Source organism: Phocoena sinus, chromosome 13, assembly GCF_008692025.1.
Source record: "Phocoena sinus isolate mPhoSin1 chromosome 13, mPhoSin1.pri, whole genome shotgun sequence".
In the NCBI taxonomy this organism is placed as follows: Eukaryota; Metazoa; Chordata; class Mammalia; order Artiodactyla; family Phocoenidae; genus Phocoena; species Phocoena sinus.
The window spans coordinates 89,801,244-89,822,276 of NC_045775.1; the positions used below are offsets into that span (position 1 = coordinate 89,801,244).

The following is a 21,033-nucleotide window of genomic DNA, read 5'->3' on the forward strand; positions in this document are numbered from 1 at the left end:
TTTGGAGGTGGAAGTTGACAGTAGTAACTGGGACACTGAAACCAGGCTGGGGCTGCGCAGGTGCTGTGGTCATGCTCACGACGCCCTGGAATTCCAGGGAGAAGAGCCATGGCCTCAGGAGCTCAGAGCCGCTGCCGGTAACTCTGCCGTCCAGGGATTCTTGCTCCGGGACCTTCGCCTGTTGGTTTTGTCACAGGAATGTTCAGTGTGGAAATGTGCTCAGCAGGTCCACGCCTGCTGCGGGGTGGACGGGTGGAATGAGTGGAAACAGCGTGTGGAGCAACTTTATACAGAAGGTGATAGCAAAACACATGTTAAGTCAAATCATGTGAAAATCTGGATTTTCAGCAAAGCTCTCTTTTGTGAACATACGACCCCTAGAATTCCTTCAGAGAATTCAAAGTTATCCTATTTACAGAAGCTTAGCTTCATGTGCAGTCTTCTGAAACCGTGTTGACGGTGTCACATGGGGTTGCACTTGCCCGTGGATGGAGGCCGGGGCCCCGCTGACTCTGCCCTGTCTCTCCCCGTGGCCTCGGCGTCTCCGCGGCTCGTGTGTCAGGCGGGTAGTCAGGGTCCCTTCCTGGGGTTTTATGTGCAGCTCGGCTCTTAGCTGTGGAGCAGGTGGCCGAGGAGAGGGCCGAGGGCGGGGGTCAGGCCCGGGGTCGGGGGCACGGCCGGCTGAGTGTGTGAAGCCAGCCTCAGGCCCCGTCTGGGTCCGGGGCGGGAGCCTGACCTGCGGGGAGGGGTGAGCGTGCCAGGAGCCTGCCAGCCTCGGGCCCTCCCCTGCCGTGGGCGCTTGCTGAAATTTTAATCTGCAGAAAAGACCGTTCAGATCATCGGATTCGACTGCTCTGTTTCCGAAGGGAAAGATTGAGGCCTTCGGGAGTGATGTGACCGTGTGCCTGCCTGCCTGCCGGCCGCAGCCGGGACGTTGCCCACGTGGACCCACCAGCCGGGTGACCCCGGGCTCCCTCTGCACCCTCGCATCAGCTTGTCCCCCCCTTGGCCCCGTAGAAAGATTGGTGGGGTGGGAGGGTGACCGACAGTTTTGTTTTAAATCCTTTTGAAGGACGCAGGAAAGCTTGCTTGTTGCGGCGTGGCTTTGGGAGTGTTCTGTGATTGTCTCGCAGAAGACGGTGGGTGACCCATGTAGATTCTCTGTGTTTCTGACGGCTGACCTGTCGGGTGTCAGACTTCGGCCGAGGCTCCCCCACCTGCTCAGCGAGAGGAGGGTCGAGGGGATGTTCAGAGGGGCTCGCAGACGGGCCAGGGACCATGTCTTTGGTGATTTTTTCTGATGCTTCTGGACGGTGGATTCTGCCCTCTCACACTCTGCTCTGGTCGACTTGAACTTGAACCTGCACCCGAGAATCGCCGAGGTCCGAGCCCTCGTGTGACACCCGGGACATGCCTGGGGACCTGTGTGGAGGACGCGGGGCTGGAAGTGAGAGTTTTGGAGACGGGAGCATGGAAGGAGGGAGGATGGTGCTCTGCTTTATCAGAGAAGCTTTACTTCCCCTGGAGGGGATTATTCATAGGATAAAATTTAAACTAAAAAGGATTCATTTCCATTAAGTTCAGAGTGGTTGCAAAACAAAATTCTTCTCTTACCGCGTGTGTACAAGGAAATTAATGGCCTGGAAACTTACAGCTGCTGGACCGTCTGCAGGCCTGAGGCCCCTGGTCTGGAAGGTCTGCTGGGCCCCGAAGCCAGGGTGCAGCCCTCAGTTCTGCCGAGAAGGAGCCGTCAGCGCAGGAACGCTGGGGACGGGTCTTAGGGCCTTGATGCCTAATCAGGTTTCTTTACCCCCCCGAGCCTGAAGCGGGTACTGGGACCAAGTACACTGAGAACTGGACTGAGTCAGGTAGAGGGTGGCTTTTTAGTTCTTAGCCCCAGTGGAAAGTGTTCATACTGGTGGAAGGTGTTGCTCAACTACAAATATGCAGCATCTGAGTTTTTGCAATCTCACAGGGAAGTACAGTTTTCCTAAACCGTGGAATGGATGTGCCTTTTAAGAATCTCATTTAGGTAATGTCGAGTGTTAAATGCACAGACAAAACAAAACACAACCAGTTTCAAAGCTCTGGAGCGTTCATCTGAAACGCAACCTCATCATAAAGTGGCGAGGCTCTCAAAATCTATCAGTCAAACAACTAAACCAGAGAACTTACTGAGCAAACGCACACTCTACCACGGACCTGGCCTTGTAAGACGCAGCGATACAGTAGCTACACAGCTGCCCTGGGAGGGCCGTTATCTTGCTTGGGGGGGGATGGAGACCCTGGTGATAGTGAGTGAAAGGTCTCCAAAGCCCTCCTGTGAGAGGGACCCCTGCGCTGAGTCCAGAGGCAGGACTCGGGGCCAGGACGCCCCATCTGTCCTGGGACCACGCTCAGCACGGGGATCAGCCGTCGGGTCACCCCAGGGTCTTCCAGGACCTGCGAGTGACCGGTTTACATTTGGAAAGAACTCCTGGAAATTTGGAGGGTAGAGTAGAGGCGGGTGAGGCCAGAGGCAGAGAGATGACTGGGAGGTGGAGAGAAATGGGCGGGGTGGGTACAACAGGGGCTCTTCTGTACCAGCGGTCTGGCCCGCAGTTGAGGTCAGGGTCCCGCCCTGGGGCAGAGGCGTCTGTGCAGGTCGGAAGGTGAGTCCACCTGCCAGTGCCCTGAGATGGGGGCAGTGTTGTGCTCGCATGCATTTCTGAGACTCACTGACCTTGCTCGGATTCACAGAATGTCGGTGACCGCCTCCCCCCTCCACTTCGAAAGGTGAAGGGCGGGGTCAGAGGTCAGCCTGCAGAGCGAGGCCTGGTGTGATGCTCCCTGGGGCTTCCTGTTTAGTCATTTCGACCAAGAGCACAAGCCTATTGCAGAAGAAAGTACCTGCCGAGCTGATGGCACATTTCGCTGTGAGTCGGAGCTCAGCGAGGAGCAGTGGGCAGACAGGTTCCCAGAGCCGCCACCCCGCGGTGGGAGCGGGCCGGGGTGCCCCCTCGACACGTTCTGTGAACCTTTGTTCATTGACAGCCGCTGGGCTCTAAGGGAGGCAGCACTGCCCTTCAGAGTCCGTTTATGCCTCGAAATGGACGTCCCTGTATGGACACCCACGTGGGCCTCCCTCAAATGCTAAGACAGTCGTTTGAAATTCAGAGCTCATTAAAATAGGCCTGATCTACAATCCAGGCTCAACTGATAACTTTCTATGGGAGGGCGTGAAAGGAGGGAACTACGGGGATGGGGACATGGGGCCTCTCCTGGCGTCACGTCGCCTGCCGCATCCCAGGGCTGTGCCCTCTGTCCCTCTCTCCCCCCACGCAGATGCACAGAAACCATTGTTCGGGGGTGTCATCTGGCTGCAGCCTGAGCCATTGTGTGGTAGGGAGTTGTTCCCTCCCAGAAATGGGCGCCCCTCCCTGGCTGCGTGTGGCGGGGAGGGAAGGGTACCACTGTCTCCCACTGTCTGTGAAATGGCAGTGGTTAAAGGCCTTTGCCCAAAGCCCCAGGATTTAATTTTATGCAGTCGTGACAAGCATGGATGTACTGAAGTTTGTATGTGTCAGCACAGCCATTTTAAAAGTCTGCAGGCAAGAGTTGTTTCAGTTTGTTTTACGTAACTTTTCTTCCCCTGTTCACATCCTTTTAACTTTAGACTCATCAAATACAGGATTCGTCCTACACGGTAGTGTTTCCTGTCTTGTCAGCTTTACTAGTTTCCAAGCCTTTTCCCTTGTCAGCGGGCCGCATTACTCTATTGCAAGTTCTCTTTAAAAACCAAGCTCTCTTACGTCCATTTTCCTATGGAAACAAGTCCTTTTCAACCTTGAGGCTCTGCGTTTGCAGTGGCTATAGTTAGTTTGTATTTTATACCTCAAGCATCTATTCTGTTTTGATGCCTACAGTTAAAAAAAAAAAAGATTGGTGCTTGTTTCTCTGCGTTTTTCACCTGTCATGACAAAAATGTAAGGAATCCTAATTTTATATGTTTCTATTACTGTAAACTTCACACTTTTCTGTGTTTTATGTCTCAGTAGGATCCTAGAGCTTTGTTCAAAAGGTATATGTAAACCTTCTAAATTTCTCCTATTTATTTTTGAATGTGCAGGGTATTCCAAGTCCAGCAGGCATAGAGCAGTGGTTACAGAGAAGCTGTCTTCTGCTGCTCTGCCCCTCCCCCAGGCACCCGATGTTACCAGTTTTCTGTGTATCCTTCCAGAGAGAGGAAGAGATACATTTGTCCCTCGATTTTTTGGGGGTAATGTTTTGTCACTAATTACATCAGTGTGGTAACAAAATTACTAATTTTCCCCTTCATTTTCTTTAAAAACGTATGTTACACTTCGATGGTGACTGTAAAAAGTTGTGTTTCCACTGGGGCGGGCGTGGGCAGGTGGGGACCAGGGCTGCAGCCCTAAAGGAGCCGGGGCCGCAGTCCCGAGTGAAGGGGTGAGATGCAGAGCGCCCTTCCTTGGGGTCCTGAATATTTGAATTTATAATACGGATCCTTCTAGAGAGGGGAATGTATTAATTCTTTAACTCTTGGTGTGAAAAGAACTTTCAGACCCATTTCTCTGCGCTCTCGTCCTGGAGGGGATTCTGGGAGAAAGATGCTGACACGCAGAGAAACCGCCGGCACCGCAAAGCCAAGCTGTTGGCTGAGAGCAGGACCGCGCTCGCGCCGGCGGGGACTCGTCCTGAGAGGGGCTGGGTCAGACCCGCCTGCTGCCGCGGCCGTCCTGCGGGGCCCGGGAACAAGGACGTGCCCCTATGATCTGTCCCCCACGATGCAGACACCCACCCACACCCCACACCCCACACCCCAGGAACCAGACCCTCCCTCCTGACACGGTGGCCGCCGGGATCAAATACGCAGGGACAGCAGTAGGCGGACAGTGTGCGCATCTCCTGCGAGGGGACGCGTCTCGGTGGGCGACTTTGGGTGTAGAGAATCGCGGGATGGGGGATGGCCGAAGAAACCACCTCCCTTTCAGTTATGAATTTTTGAGTAACTCTTAATGGGGGAGAAAAAAGACACTTCCTTCCTTTCTGAAGAGGATTTAGAGCACCGTGGAGAGAGCGGAGCCGGCGTGCTGCCCTTCAGAACTGCTTTTCCGTTTGAAGGAAAATGTCCCAACGAGCTCATGATGACCAGGCACTTCTTGAAACCGACGGCTGCGTGTGAAGTGTTGGTGGATTTCCTGGCCCAGAGAACAGGGCAGGACCCTTCTTGAGTCACGACCTTTCTGGAGCGTTTTAGCCCGGTTTTGATGCAGAACGATGCTGGAACGGCCCACGCAGGGGCCGGCGCGATTGCTCAGGGCAGCCGGACTCTGCTCAGCGGTAGCACGTGAGCACCAGGCCCTCCCAGGTGCCGGCGCGGAGATACGGCCGCCCGCGGGAGGGTGTGTACCCGGCAAGCAGGAAGCACGGCCGCCGGCGCCCCGGGCCAGGTGTGCGCGGGGCGGTCCCCAGCTCTGGCGGCCGCCCGCCCTCCGGTGCCGGACTCCGAGGGTCGCGGTCCGGGAGCATGACGGCTTTACAGCTCAAAGAGCTCTCGCAGTCGGGGCTCTACCGCCGGAGGAGGGACCGGCCGGACAGCCTGCGGCTCCCGGGGCCGCAGGAGCAGGCGCTCAGGTGAGTGGAGCCCGGGGGGAGGGGGAGGGGCGCCCGGCAGCCTGAGCCCCGGCCCGGCCGGAGGGTGAGCGGCGAGGGGCGACGGGCTGAGCCCCTGGCGTCAGCTTCCCAGCCCTGCAGCCTCGCTACACCCCCAGGGCCGAGGATCGCAGAGGGAGGGTTAGACCTGCCCGCCGCTGTCGGAAGGCACATCGCTTGGGCTTCTTAGGGCGCGTTTCAGAGGGACTTTTCTCTGCGTTTTGACGGTGAGGGTCGCGGGTGGTGTCCTGGGTGGGCGTCAGGGTGTTGTTCTTCGGTGTCGACATGGATTTCACAGAGGAGGGCAGGGCAACTTTTGAACGTAACCTGGGAGGGAGGGGGAGACCTTTCTAACTGAAAAGGTTAGGGGTTTCTGTTTCCACCGTTAATTGGCCTAAAACAACACGGTGTTAGTTTCGCTTACCGCTATTGAATTATTTTTAGGTTACAGGTTGTGAACAGCCCCTGCGCGTTAAGCTGTTGCTTAAACTGCTGTGTTTGCCGCGAGGGGTGGGGACTCGGAGCTGACAGCAGGGACCCTTCTCCCCGCACGCGTGCTGGGTGGCACCTCAGTGCCTTTGGGGACACTTGATCCACGCGTTTGAAAGTTCCACTCAACTCAGTGGTTGAGAGTCCGCCTGCCGATGCAGGGGACACGGGTTCGTGCCCTGGTCCGGGAAGATCCCACATGCCGCAGAGCAGCTGGGCCCGTGAGCCATGGCCACTGAGCCTGCGCATCCGGAGCCTGTGCTCCGCAACGGGAGAGGCCACAACAGTGAGAGGCCCACGTACCGCAAAAAAAAAAAAAAAAAAAAAAAAAGAAAGTTCCACTCAGGTGGTGAGAGGAATAGATAAGTCATATATATATATATATATGTTATATCCTGTATATATATTTCGCCTATAAATTCGCTTTTAGAGTTTGTTTTAAATTCTTTAAACTTAACAGGAAACAGTTGACAAGGAAGCCCTTTAAACTTGTATTAACCTCGTGTACAGATTTACTGCAGGAGCCGTGCTTTGGGCAGGGTGTGTGTTCATTTGAAATTTTCTGACTCTGGCTGGTACTGATACTCACACTATTAGAATGTATTCCCTACCACGTCGGGTGTCTCTTCGCTACAATTAGTGTATCAACTCTGAATTGACCGGATTAGACAGAAGTTTAAAGCTTCAGAGTTTGACGTGTAAATTTCAAGTATGAGGGTTAAACCGTGAGAATTCTGAGCCCCCGCCTGCTTGACCAGATGGGCACGGGTGGACATGAGCCCTGAAACTGCCTCCCATCCGCTCTTGATCCAAGAGTAGTTTTAATTTCAGATTCGGGGCCCTAAGGAATTTACTTTAAAAGAAATAAGATATGTAAAATGACGTTCAAGACCAGCCAACTTTCACTTATTTTCAGACAGTGGCAGGAGTACCCATGAATGAGATTACCTGTTATGTCCGAGGGGCTGGTTATGTATATAAGTCATAATGGCCTTTGAAACAACTAGGTTGTTTTGTTTTGTCTCAAGTTTAAATTACAGAAGGAAGAATCATTCTTAAGGTGTATTGCTTGTTGCCTTGGGGTGAGGACACATTTTCCCACTTTTCCTGCGGTATTGTCCCCTGGTGATTAGAGGGGCCTTAGGCTGCTGCCATGTCTCTGTCCCCAGATTCAGAGATGTGACCGTTTACTTATTGTAGGACTTCGAGCTCAGCCAGGAAAAGAGCCTTTTATCGATTTAGAGAGGCAGGGTTTTCGCCTAGTTTTATAGGAAGCCTGTTTTTAGTATGAAATCGGGTTCCTCAGGTAACAGGAGCTGGAGGGGTGACTTTGAGGTTAGACATGCCCAGTTCAGGCCGCTGGGTCAGGCAGATAACCTTGATGGATTCAGGTGGCTCCTCTTTAAAAGGAGGATAAAAATCACTGCCGCTATTGAGTGTCGTTTATTATCTCCTAAAACCCTCGCCACCGGCTTGATGGCAGGCGTTGTCATCTGGTGAAGGGTACTTCATGCATTACTCACTCGGCTACCGTTCATCCATCTCCTGCTGTGTGCCACGTCGAGGCTGGGCCGCGTTAAGACTCATGGCCGCCCCAGGGACACCGGCGTCTGGGCCCTGGAGGGTCACCTTCAGGTGTTCCTCCCAGGAGCTGTCGCTGGACTGAGCACCTGTGACATTGGGCACCTCGAAGTAGCACAAACCCACTCCCACTCTGACCCCCTCACTCACACACCGTTTTCTCAGCACGTTTATGAATTCTGGCAGAAAAACCATCAGAGACTAACAGGGCTGTGCTCACTGCCAGAAAACATGTTTAAGTTTAAATTGAAGACTGTGCTCTGAAACAGAACACAAGCGTTTAAAGAGCACGTAAGAGTCAGTGAAGGACTTCCCTGGTGGCGAAGTGGTTAAGAATCCAACTGCCAATGCAGGGGACACAGGTTCAAGCCCTGGTCTGGGAAGATCCCACATGCCGCGGAGCAATTAAGCCCTTGCGCCACAACTACTGAGCCTGCGCTCTAGAGCCCGTGAGCCACAACTACTGAGCCCGCGTGCCACAGCTACTGAGCCTGCGCTCTAGAGCCCCCGAGCCACAACTACTGAGCCCGCGTGCCACAACTACTGAAGCCTGGGCGCCTAGAGCCCAAGCTCCGCAACAAGAGAAGCCACCGCAATGAGAAGCCCGCGCACCGCAATGAAGAGTAGCCCCCGCTCACCACAATGAGAGAAAGCCCGTACGCAGCAACGAAGACCCAACGCAGCCAAAAAAATTAAAAATTAAAAAAGAGTTGGTGAAACTGCTTCCGACTTCAAACTCCAAACTGTTTAGAACAGAACGCTGCCGGTATCGATTTTTATTTTAAAGTATCCTGTACAGCCTGAAACGTGCTCTCCTTGCTTTGTACAGCAGACCATCAGCCTCCACGCCTGAGGGCTGAGTCACAGCAGGCGGTTCATCTCGTTTACACTTTGTCACAACAGGAAAAAGTTGTGTGATGGGAGCCTCTTAGTTCTAGAACGTGTCCTTCAGTGTGGCTGGAACCTGACGTGCCCGAGAGACCCCTGGACGTCACCTTCCTCCGTGGAGGTGGACCTGGACTCTGCATGCAGGTAGCGTTGATGCCCCCTCCTCATTCGGGGACAGGACTTCTAACGTCCTGCTCTGCCCGTGGGTTCATTCAGTGAAGCTCTTCTCCCACCCCCTGGGCTCGGAAGCTGTTCCTCGTACCTTCCCGGGCATGAACCCTTCTTCCTAAAGTGCCTGATGCCTGAAAATGCCATCCAGGATATACCCGTGTGTGCGCGTGTGTGTGTGTGCGCGTGCGTGTGCGTGTATTTACTCCTTAGCTATTTGTTCTCCCTCCTAAATTGTGCTGCACCCAAACACAGTTTTTTTTGAGGAAACCTGAATGAAAAACACACCTGTGCGATCCACAACCCCTCCCACCCACCCACCCACCCCCGTTAAAAATTCTCAGAGTCACCTTGGCTCTGCCTCAGACACATGGGGTCTATAGCTAACTGGGGACATCTCAGAATCAAGTCTTTGCCAGCCGGCTCAGAAAGGACGTTTAATGCAGGACCAGGGGCTGGCGAATTATGACTCTTACGCCTGATCTTCCTGTTTCTCTGTGGCCCACGAGCTCAGGATGGATTTTATAGTTTTCAAATGGTTGGAAAAAATGAAAAGAATATTTCATGACATAGGAAAATTACATGGAACTCAGTTTCCACAAATAAAGTTTTATTGACACACAGCAGACGTATTTGTACACGTGGTCTCTGGTGGGTTCTTGCCGTGGTGCCCGAGCTGAGCTGTGGCCACAAAGACGGGTCTGGCCTCCGGCTCTTTGCAGTCGCCCCCTGGTCTCGAGCTCAGACCAAGGACCCTTAGGCCCTCCCCTCTTGTTCCTTTAGTTTTGCCCCCCTCCTCCCCTCCGTCTGCATGAAACAAAGGTGGATCAGAAGAGGCGGCTGACGTTTGTGCCCCTCTGTGAAGTCCACTGGGGAGGACTCGCTTGTGCTGTGCTTTCCTACGCTTTTCCTGGTGGAGCTGCGTCACCAGGACCAGAAAGGGGGTGCAGAGAGAAGTAACCTTTACTTTACGGTGGTTAAGTAAGGCTTTGGACCTCCTGTCCTTCTAGATCTGGGATGGCGTCATTTTCCAGCCGCGGGATGCCTTTGCTTGGTTAAGAGTAGGAAACACAGATCAGGCCGCCATGCTGACTGAGCCCTTGCTGGGGGCCTGGCGCTGTGGTGAGAACTTCCGTGGTTCTGTTCTTAACTCAGTCCCGAAAGGGGGAGAAGGACCCAGCTCCCGGCCTTGGTTCAGCGTCCTGTCGGGCCCGGGGTGGGCTGGGGGAGCGTTTCCTTCAAACCTGTCTGCTGTTTGCTGATCATCTGGGGGACCCATCTTTTGACTGAAAAACCAGCATTTGTATTTTAGTTTTAGAAACATAATCTATTAGACAGAGGGATAAAACTGCAGCTTGGCCATTTTGTCTGTCCTCATTTAACGGTTCAGCAAGACACATTTAATCTTCCCAACAATGAGCTCAACTGATAACAAGTATTTCTTCTCTTTGGCCCAGGAAGGTGTCAGCTGGCCGGTGTTGGTTTTTGAAAGGGTGAAATTCACACACACACACACACACACACACACACACACATATGCGTGCGTGCACTGGAGGACTATTCAGCCGCGAGAAAGAAGGAAATCCTGCCGGTCCTGACAGCAAGGATGGGCTCTGACAGGGCCAAGTGAACAAGGTGGACAGGGAACGACAGACAGCGTGTTCTCTGTCTTAAATGCAAAATCTAAAACCAGAGTGGAATGGGGGTCCAGGGGCAGGGAGTGGAGGCCTGGGGAGGGGCGGTTTAAGGCACAGACTTGCAACTAGAGGATGAACGAGCTCTGGAGGGAGGCCTGCCACACGGCACGGTGACGGCAGTCAGCAGGGCTGTGCCATGTGGCATGACGGAGGTGTCACTGATGCTCCGGGGTGATTATACAGCAACACTAAGCGTGTCAAACCAGCAGCCGTGCACCTCAGACTCTCACGTTACGTGTACGGTATTACCTCACTTTTAAAAATGTGTAACACACAAGTGTTCCTGTTGGAATAGCAGGTTTTGCAGGTACCCGTTCCTCACCCTTCTCACCCCCACCCCTAAATTGAGTCCAAGCCACAGGCCCCACCGTCCACCCCGGGGCCTGGTAGCCATCCCTGCCCAGGGTCTGCTCCTCCCTGAAGGAATGAAAGCACACTGGCTTCGAGGTGCCTCTTTTATTCCAGGTTAAACCCCTTTGACTCTGAGAGAGTAAGTTAAATTGACGTCCATCCCTCTGATGTCCCACACAGAGGGCTGTATCTACCAAAGGATGGACCGTGACCTTCCGGTTCTCCTTCTTCAGTGGTTTTGGGAGGCTTATTTTCTGAAGGGAAATGTTTTCCTCTCGGTCACCTAAAGTATTTCCATACAGTTGAGGGGGTATATGCTGAAAGTAAAAATAGTATTAATGCTTAAAATTAGTGTGTGTTAAAGGGACGGTTGATGGTCCTGTTCTGTGTCTCTGTGCTGCTCTGAGACCCTTGGGAGAGAACCTCGGCCTCAGCGGAGTCAATTTGTAAATTTGCTGTCACTCACATAAAGTTTTCTAAATGATTTAATTTAATGACAATTAAATGCCAAGATTTTAATCATTATAAATTGCTTTTCTGTTGGTTAAAAGAAAAACAAAACTTGATGTATCAGTTATAAATCACTTATAAAAACAAAAAAAATTACAATTGGCTCACATGTTTGCTTTATATTACTTTGGAGAGATGCTATTAAAATGAAACAGTGCTATTTATTTTATATGTATTTACATATCTTGGAAACACAGCCACTTAATTGTGTATCTGTGCGACCCAGTGGCCATTCTGTGATTAAGACAGACTTTAGACAAATAGTCTCCTACATAAAATCTACTTTTAGAAACAATCATTAAATAAGTTAATGAATATGAATTATGAATCAATATGAAGCTGGTTGCAGCTTCTTAGAGCTGCTGTAACAAGTACCACACCCTGGGAGGCTTCAGACAGCAGAGATGTCTGGTCTCTCAGTTCTGGAGACTCGGGGTCAGAAATCAGTGTGGCAGCTCTCCTCGTGCCTCTGATGTCAGCTGCAGGGCTGTGTGTCCAGCTTGTGGGGCATCACCCCACCCTGGCCTCTCTCATCACGTGGCTCTGTCTCCACGTGGCGTCCTCCCCTGTGTGTGTGTCTCCTCTTGTAAGGACACCAGTCACATGGGAGTTGGGCCCACCTACTCCAGTGTGACCTCAGCTTGTGCCTTAATTACATCTGCAGAGACTCCACTTCCAATAAGGTCATGTTCACAGGTACCAGGGTCAGGACTTCAACACGTCTTTTGCAGTAGGAGCCCTAACAGTGGTGTCTGCATGATACACTGAAGCTTTCTTATTTAAAAAAAATTTTTTTTTTAATTTACTTATTTATTTTATTTTTTGGCTGCATTGGGTCTTGGTTCCTGCGTGCGGGCTTTCTCTAGTTACAGCGAGCAGGGGCTATTCTTCGTTGCGGTGCACGGGCTTCTCATTGCGGTGGCATCTCTTGTTGCGGAGCACGGGCTCTAGGCGTGCAGGCTTCCGTAGTTGCAGCATGCGGGCTCAGTAGTTATGGCTCGCGGGCTCTAGAGCGCAGGCTTAGTAGTTGTGGCACACAGGCTTAGTTGCTCCGCGGCATGTGGGATCTTCCCGGACCAGGGCTCAAACCCGTGTCCCCTGCACTGGCAGGCAGATTCTTAACCACTGCGCCACCAGGCAGGTCCCTCAACATGTCTTTTTAGGGGACAGAATCCCACCCACAGCAGTGGTTTTTTTGAAGGTTAAAGATCATTCCAGTGTGCAGTTTTTTAGAAACAGCTTTATCGAGGCGAAACGAATGGGCCTCAGTAGATGCACAGTTTAACGTGCAGCTTTGTCAGTGTTGACATGTTCACAAGGTCAAGGTCACGCGCGTCCTCCTCATCCTCAAGTCCCTGCCTGCCTTTGTAGCCCTCCCACATCCCTAGGCAGCTGGTCGCTCTGGATGCTCTTGCATTTTCTGGAGTGGTGTATAAATAGAACCATTCGGTCACGTGCCCTTTGTTTCTTTAGGCTCCGTTAACTCGGCGTCGTTATTTGAAGCCTCGCCCATGGTGCAGGAGTCAGTATCGTTCGTTCACTTCACTGCTGAGTCACCTTCCGCTTATGGATTTACTGCGTTTGTTGGTTGCCGGTTGAGTGGTGCCCAGCCTTGGCCGTTTCAGATGAAGCTGTGTGAACATTCGCATACAAGTCCTGTGCTTTCATTTCTCTTGGGTGGAATGGTGGGGCTGTTTGGTGGGCACACACTTAATATCTAGAGAAATGGCTAAGCGGTTTTCCAAAGAGGCTGTACCATTCTGTGTTCCCACCAGCAGTGTTTGCGGTTCCATTTTATCCACATCCTCAGCCACACTTGGCACAGTGGATGTTTTCCAGTTTTAGCCTTTCGGGGCAGTGTACTGCTATCTCCTTGTGGTTTTATTTGCATTTCCCTAATGACTCACAAAGCTGAGTATCATTTCATGTGCTTATTTGCAATTCCTGTATCTTCTTTGGCAAATTTACCATTCAGGTCTTTGCCCAACTTTTACTGGGCTATTTCTTATAGTATTTAGTTGAAACGGTGCTTCGTATGTTCTAGATACAAGCCCTTTGTCAGCTACATATTTTGCAAGTGTGTCCTCCCAGTGTGCGGTTTGTCTTCTCGTTTTTATAAATGTCTGTTGACAAGAAGCAAAAGGTTTTTTTTTGACAGTTGATTGATCTTTTTCTTTATATAAAGTTTGTGCTTTTTGTGTCCTATTTAGGAAATCTTTCCCAAACCCACAGTGAATAAGATTATTAATAAATATGTTCCATATAAATGTAAAATCATTAATTATCTCTTTACACCAGCTTGGCCTCTCTTGCCCTTCACTGCGTTTCTGGCTGTGCTGAGTCCTCACAGGGATGCCGTGCAGTTCACAAGAAAGGAAAAGGGCCCTGGAGACCCGTGGTTGGTAATTCAGGAGTTGAGCCGGGGCTGTTCCCCGTGTGTCTTATGCTCTTAACTACACACTTAAGCCCCACTTAAGTTTTAGGGTAAGGTTTCTTACCTGGAAGGCCTGAATACACTTGATCGTATCTTAAAAGTTAAAAATTTACCAAGGGTGACCTCCTATGATGCCCGTTGAAACAAAAATGGAATTTTTCTGCCTCGTAGATAATTCATGCATGTTTGCCAGAGAAACTATCTAGGTTAAGAAAGCTAAAACTATTATATTTTTGTGTCATAATGAATATATAAGAATGTCCAGCCTTTCACCTAAAACATTTGTCCTCCTGCCGCGGCATCAGGGTGTGGGGAGCGGACGGCCTAGGAACTGACCAGGCGTCAGGGCACAGAGGACGTTTGCTTATGTCTGAGCGTGACCGCTGCCAACTTTAGTTCTCAGTTCTAACAGACAGACAAAACTGGGACAAAACAGAAATTCTGCAGTGGTTTGGAAATTTTTGTTTCTTTCTTTTTTTGCCGCACCTTGCAGCATGCGGGATCTTGGTTTAGCTCCCCAACCGAGGATGGAACCCGAGCCCTCGGCAGTGAAAGCACAGAGTGCTAACCGCTGGACCGCCAGGAGTGATTAGGGCTCTGCGCTTTCACTGCCCTGCCGAGAGCCCGGGTTACATCCCTGGTCGGGGAACAAAAAGAAGAAAAGAAAAGAAAAAAAAATAAGCCTTTCTGGAAAATTTCAATAACATTTCTAGGTGCAAGGAAATACGTTCTTTGTTTCATGGTAAAAGCTAATGTCAGTCATCTTGGCAGTATTGGAGATAAACTGACGTTATGGGTATTTTAAACAACGAGGTTTTATAAAAGTATAGTCAATTTAAAAGACCAAAACTTTTCCTGGATATGGAATCGTTCTTTGTGTGGCAGTCAACAAATGCCTTTAAGAATGGATTCAACCGGAAATACCAGCTGTTCAACACAAATTGCAGTTTTGGCTCTTCTTGATTTAATGTCGTGCTTTATTTAAAGGATATATTGTCAGGTTATGGGTTTTCTGCATTCGGCGTTTGTGTGGTTCAGTCAGCATTTGCTAAGGTCCTGCCACGTGCCAGGGATGTGAGGCTGGTTGAAACATTCATTATCTGCTAACATAAAAGTTCTTGTGTGTGGACAACAGACAACAGAGAGATACTTGAAGACCCTGCATCGCTGGAGGGAGACCCATAGCGCTGCAGGAGCAAGTGCGTTAAAATCCTCTATTGTGAGAAACAGATTACCCAGCACTTAGCGGCAGTGGGAGTTGGCAGACTTTCTGTAAAGGGCCAGATAATACATGTTTCAGGCTTTTGTAGGCCTTCTGTCAGTGTCACAGCTGCTTGACCTGCGGTTGTAGTGTGAACACGGGCCGTGGAACATGTGGGTGAATGTGTTGCTAAACTTAATAAAAGCAGCCGGGGAGCCAGATCTGACCTGTGGGCACGGATTTGCTGACGGCAGGCCTGTAATCACCATCATTGCTTATCTCCCGGTTGGTGAGGGTCAGGAATCCGGGTTCAGCTCAGGCCGGCGCCTCTGGCTGAGGGTCTCTGAGTCAGGGCTGCCTCTTCTCGAGGCTGGAATGGGGTGAGTGGCCCCAGAGCGTTTTGTAGCCTAATTCCAGAAATGACTGCCGACCACCTCTACTGAATTGTCTTCATCAGGAGCCCTTCAGCGAGTCCAGCCCACGCCGGGGAGGGAGCCGTTGCACACAGGTGCGAATCCTGTCAAAGACAAAATACTCGTGACACCTGGTAGAGAACAGGAAGGACCATCAGGATGGATGTAGGGACCCCTGCAGTGGGGCAGAGAGATGGGGCTCAACTGCGAATCCACCAAGGAAAACGGGATTTACAGCGAAGGAGCAGGCGGGGGTCAGCGGGTGGAAAGTTACTGGGAGGGAACATCCGGGTGGAGGGATTCTGGCTAAACTGACCTAGGATTCCTGCTGAAGACAGGCCAGGGCATCAGACATCGCCTGGGGGAGGGGTGGAGGCCGAGGAACCAGTCAGATACAGGGGCCATCTGACCTGCAGGGAGGGGATTCCGGCCCAGCTGACAGCAGGATTCCTGTGAAACTGGACACTCAGAAGTCAGGGCCCGTCAGAAAGCTCGGCAGGGAGTCTTTGTGGGTGCCTGGAGGTGGCCTCCCCAGGGCTGCCGCAGGGGCTCCCAGAGGAGAGGCAGTGGGTGCGGTGCAGGGAGATGAGACCCGCGTGCCCACTGGCTCTGCTGCCAAGTCAGCCTGGGCTCCTGGTCCAGCGTCAGTGCCTGTGTCTCTGTCGTCGTCACGGTGCCTCAGCCTCCCGGGAGCATCATTTCCTTCCATCCAGCTCCTCTCATCTCCGACTTCTAGTTCCATTTATTACTTTGCAGCCAGGCTTAGGTAAACACTTGCTGAATGAAAGCGAAGGAGATCCAGGAAAGAAGCGAACCTCTGCAGACAGGGTGCCACAAAGTCGCGGCCGTCCGCCCACATCCATTGTTGACCCCTCCTCTGCCTGGTTGGTGCGGGGGCACTGGGGTGGGGACAGCGGGCACTGGGGCTCGTGGCCGCCCCGCCCACATGCCCTCATGCTCCCGGGAGCCCCTGTCACCGTCCCCACCAGCCAGGCAGGCGTCCCAGCTCTGCTGAAGTGCGAGAGGTGCGGGGACCAGGTTTTCCATCACGGTGGCTTCTTGCTAATAGACACTCAGCACAGGGTCGCTGAGTTGCAGGAATAAATGAAGGTCCTGGTACCTTGCTGTCGGCTTCGTGGTTCCTCGTGTCCCCCTGACAGCAGCACGCCCCTGCGGGGCCCATCACACATCCTGATGCAGAGCCACCCCGTCGAGTAGCTTCCCCGCTGTGACAGCAGCCTCGATCCGCTAGGCCATCCAGACCTCTGGCCCCAACACCCTCCACCCTGGCCAGTCTGCCAGCCTCCTCCGGCCATTTAATGCCCTACACACCTCATGGCCACCTTCCCGGGCCAGTTATTCCCTGGACCGATTCCCAATTCACGTAACTCCTAGACTCTGATTGCTGGGTGAACGAGTGATAGAAGACAGATTTCTGTCCTTCTTCCTGGTTACCGCTGGGCAGTCTTCTTCCTTTACTGATTTTTCTATCACCCTCGTTATTATAACTATTTGAAACCTCCCCCGTCATTGGTTTTCTTCACCGCACCTGCTTTCCTGAAACCACCGAAGCTCAATGGTGTAAGATTTCTCTCTCTGTCCCCCTCGTATTTGTGCAGATAAACTTCACGTGAGGACACGTTCAGGTTTGCAGGGATGTTATGCAGCCAGTGCGCAGTTCCTCCCTTGTGGCGGTGTAACTGCTTCCCGCGCCCCCGTGCGTCTTGCCCGGCCCCTCAAGGGCCCTCCTCCCCGAGCCTCTTTGACCTTTCCCCCTGCCCTCGGTGATAGACAGTCCCTCAAACGCTGTGACTTTGGTCTCTTCTCAGCAGAGCCCTCGCAGCCCAGACAGAGTTTGACCCCCACTCCCGTCACTGGCCCACGTCACCTCATCAGTCTTGGTTCTGGTGGGGGGCAATGACAGTTGCAGGCTCTGGTGGGGGGCAGTGACAGTTGCAGGCTCTGGTGGGGGGCAGTGACAGTTGCAGGCTCTGGTGGGGGGCAGTGACAGTTGCAGGTTCTGGTGGGGGGCAGTGACAGTTGCAGGCTCTGGTGGGGGGCAGTGACAGTTGCAGGTTCTGGTGGGGGGCAATGACAGTTGCAGGCTCTGGTGGGGGGCAGTGACAGTTGCAGGCTCTGGTGGGGGGCAGTGACAGTTGCAGGTTCTGGCTGGCTGAGGTAGGAAAGAATTTTATTGGAAAGAGTTCAGATTGCTCACAGAATTGACAGAAACGGCAGATGGAAGAGCCGGGCTCACGGGGGGGTGGGAGGCTGGGAGACCCCCCGGCAGGCACCCTCGCTGAGGTCCCGGAGCTGGACCGAAGCGTCCCAGCTGGAGCTCGGTGCTGCCGCCTAAGCTGCTTCTGTCCCTAAAGATGCCTCATCGGCGGTGAGGTGCTGGAGCCAGGGTCTTGGGCCTGCAGGACCAGGAGGGAGCCCCAGGGGCTCAGGGTCCATGGTTCTGGACAGTCTGCTCCTGGATGGGCGGGGCCCGACCTCAGGGCACAGGATGAGGGGAAGGGTGGTCAGGCTGCAGCAGAGCCTGTGGCCTCTTCCTCAGCTGTGAGGGTGTCAGGGGAACGCGGGTGGTCCAGAGAAACCGAGTCAGGCCGAAGAGGAGCTTCCAGAGCTGTGCATGAGCCCAGGTGCTTGAGCCCAGGTAGGTGTGTGAGCCCGGATGTAGCCTCGGGGCTCAGGACCAGTGCTCAAGCATCCAAGTCCATGGGGAACATCAGATGGGGGAGGGAAGGTAACCTGGCTCGTGCAGGCCTCCTGAGTAAGCAGTTCACCTGGGCACCATCTACACCTGCACAGCGAGTGTGCAGACTGCCTTCTGGGTGAGGAAACGTGGACGTCGGCCCCTGAGGCTTCACGCTGTTGTCTTCCGGTCTGTGCCCAGGTGGTGACCGCACAGGTGATGCCCCGTCCCCGCCCCACTCCGTGCTGAAGGTCTGACTCAGTGTTTTTACCGCGATGGCAGCGTCAGGTGTGGATTTTGTCCTTGTGAGCTGTTCTTGTTTTTCTATCCCTTCACTTTTGCCAGGATCTTACCCTTAGTAATTGCTTTGGTGGGTTTTTAAAATTTATCCTTTGAATACAGAATTCTTTTCTGTATCTGAAAGGAGAAAACCATCCCTTGAAATAATCCCGGTCCTTTGTCTCCATGGTTTAGAGTATTCTCCTCTGTGGAGAGCTCTTCATAGAACCAAGTCCACGTGCGGTGCAGCCTCGCAGACTCATCACGGGAGGGTTAGCTGCTCTGTGACTCGGTCCACGTGCTTCTGTTCATTTGTGTGCACTATTCTCAGGATTCGTCTTTTGATGGACTTTCTTAGTAGACTGAGCTCTTTGAAAACTCGATTATTTTGTTCTTGCTATTTTCCCAGCTTAGTCGTGTGACCTGGGCCAGGCTAGTTCTGATGGCATTTTTGCTCTCCTTTATGCCACGACAAGAGATTGTTCTGGTTTGTGCTTTGCCGTGCTTGGTGTGGACCCGGGACGGGGCAGGTGCACGTGGCCTCCTGCACGGAAACCGCGCCCCCCCCCCCCCCCCGCCCCCCAGTCAGCTCCATTTACGAGAGAATTGGAGCCCCGCAGTCAGGAAGGCTTAAGGTTGCTTTTATATCATTTAAGTACTTAAATGTGAAAGACACAGCCCAGGCGCTGCCCTGAGCTCTGGAGCTTCCCCTGCACAGACCTTTCCTTCCACACCTTCCTGGGAGGGTTGTAGCTGAGGCGGGAGGGAAGGGGGCAGGACAGACACGGCGCGGGGTGGGAGAGGAGGGCACGGGTGGGAGCTGACCTGGACCCCCAGCGATTTTATCACGTGACCCGCCACCCTGCCTGGTTTCACATGTAGGTGTGGGTGTTTCCAGCTGCTGAGTGAGCCCCATGCCTGTTACCGCATCCGGGCCCTGGGGTCTGAGCATGGCCTCGTGCCTCGATCTGGGTCCAATCAGGAGGAGAAACCCACACAGTGATTAGAAGGAGGAAGGTTCACTGCAACAATGAAGTTCCTAACTCTAACGGGCTTGGAAAGAGGGGCTGCAGGGGGGAGCCCACTGGGCGCGGGGCTGGGGGCCCAGGGCCGGGAAGAAGGGGCAGGATCTGAGCCCGCAGAGGGAGCCGGGAGGCGGCCGGTGGGATGTCCGCCTGGCCCAGCGCCCGGACCGGGTCGGAGCAGAGACCCGAGTGATGCTGCTGAGGGGCCGGCGGGCCTGCCTGAGGTCGGGTCGGGTCGGGCGTGACCACCGCTCCTGCAGATACACAGACGCCCTGCCCCTGAGAAAAGCCAGGGGGCTGGCCGAGAGCTTTCTCCCTCAGCCTGCAGAACGGCGTTCAGAAACCCAGTTCACCCAATGCGGGGAGGGGTGCCGGGCGGACCAGAAGAGGGGGACACGCGGGACACACATGGGCCCACGGAGAGACGCCAGCCGGTGCCGGACACCACTGTTCGGCCCCTCACATCCTCTGACGGTCCCGCAGGGGCATCTAAGGCTCGGCAGCTGAAACATGTCCGGCCTTGCTGTGCACACCTCGTGAAATTTGAAGTGAATGAAAGAAAAGAAAGCTTTTTTTTTTTTTTTTTTTTTTTTTGCGGTACGCAGGCCTCTCACTGTTGCGGCCTCTCCCGTAGCGGAGCGCAGGCTCAGCGGCCATGGCTCACGGGCATAGTCGCTCCGCGGCATGTGGGATCCTCCCGGCCCGGGGCACGAACCCGCGTTCCCTGCATCGGCAGGCGGACTCCCAACCACTGCGCCACCAGAGAAGCCCAAGAAAACTTTTTAAAGTTATCAAAAAAAACCCATTTTTCAGTTCCTGCACTTTATCTTGTCCGATATTTTTCAAATGTTGCTTAATGTGCTAAAACATACATGAAAACATGTTCTTTGTTTAAAAGAAAAGCAGTGAGACAGGTAGATTAAAATTTGAAAGGGTTGTTTTCACTTGAATCAAATGTTTCTTTCTGTCCTTTGTCCTGAAATTCTCACGGTTTTTTTCCTTGAGGAGGGCAGACCTCACAATTAGCTCACGGTCATGAGATAACTGGGCTGGCTTCCTCCCCCCAAGGTCTGTTGAAGGTCAGCTTTCAGGGAGCCGTCCCGGCTGAGTCAGAACTAAAATAAGGACCTAACGGAGAGCCAGAAAGCAAGTGGCGGCGGTGGCCACCGTGGCCGTAAAAGGGCTCGTGGACACCCTGCGGGGATTTTCTCGTAAACCGGGCTTTCTCTGGAGTCCACACTCCTGCTAAAAATGCTGCCCTTTTGTGTTTGAAATATGAGACCCTCTCAAGTTTGTCTCTTTTGGTCAGGACGCAATAGATCCCTTAAAAAGGATGTTTCGGGGTGAGACGGTGTGTTTGTGGATCACAGTATGAGTTCCCGGGAGAAGTGACCTGAGAGTGGAGGGCTGCTCCAGGGGCGTTTTTCCACGGAGACGGCTAAACACGCAGAGAAAACGGCCCAACCTGTAAGAGGAATTCTGAGCATGTTCTTCAAGCTGACCAAACCCTGCTTGTTTGAGTGACCGTGGGGACCCAGTGGGAGGGAACCTGGGAGCCCAGTTCCAGATTCCAGCCATGATGACAGTTCGGGGGGTGGGGGCAGTTTCTTTACTGAGGGGATGAAACCAGGCTGAGGTGGTGAG

General features: G+C 53.0%; 1 protein-coding gene across 6 annotated transcripts in view; it reads left to right on the forward strand.

The window, feature by feature from the left end:
• Positions 1–21,033, forward strand: part of LIMS1 (LIM zinc finger domain containing 1) — a 94,708-nt gene that overhangs the window by 45,170 nt on the left and 28,505 nt on the right. The window contains exon 1 of one of the 6 annotated variants that reach the window (XM_032652071.1): positions 4,800–5,637. The exons of the other annotated variants lie outside the window; for them this stretch is intronic. Within the exon in view, the coding sequence (XP_032507962.1) occupies positions 5,531–5,637 (107 nt within the window). The 5' untranslated portion in view covers positions 4,800–5,530. Of the gene's footprint in view, positions 1–4,799; positions 5,638–21,033 lie in introns of those variants that run through there. 6 annotated transcript variants of the gene reach the window in all.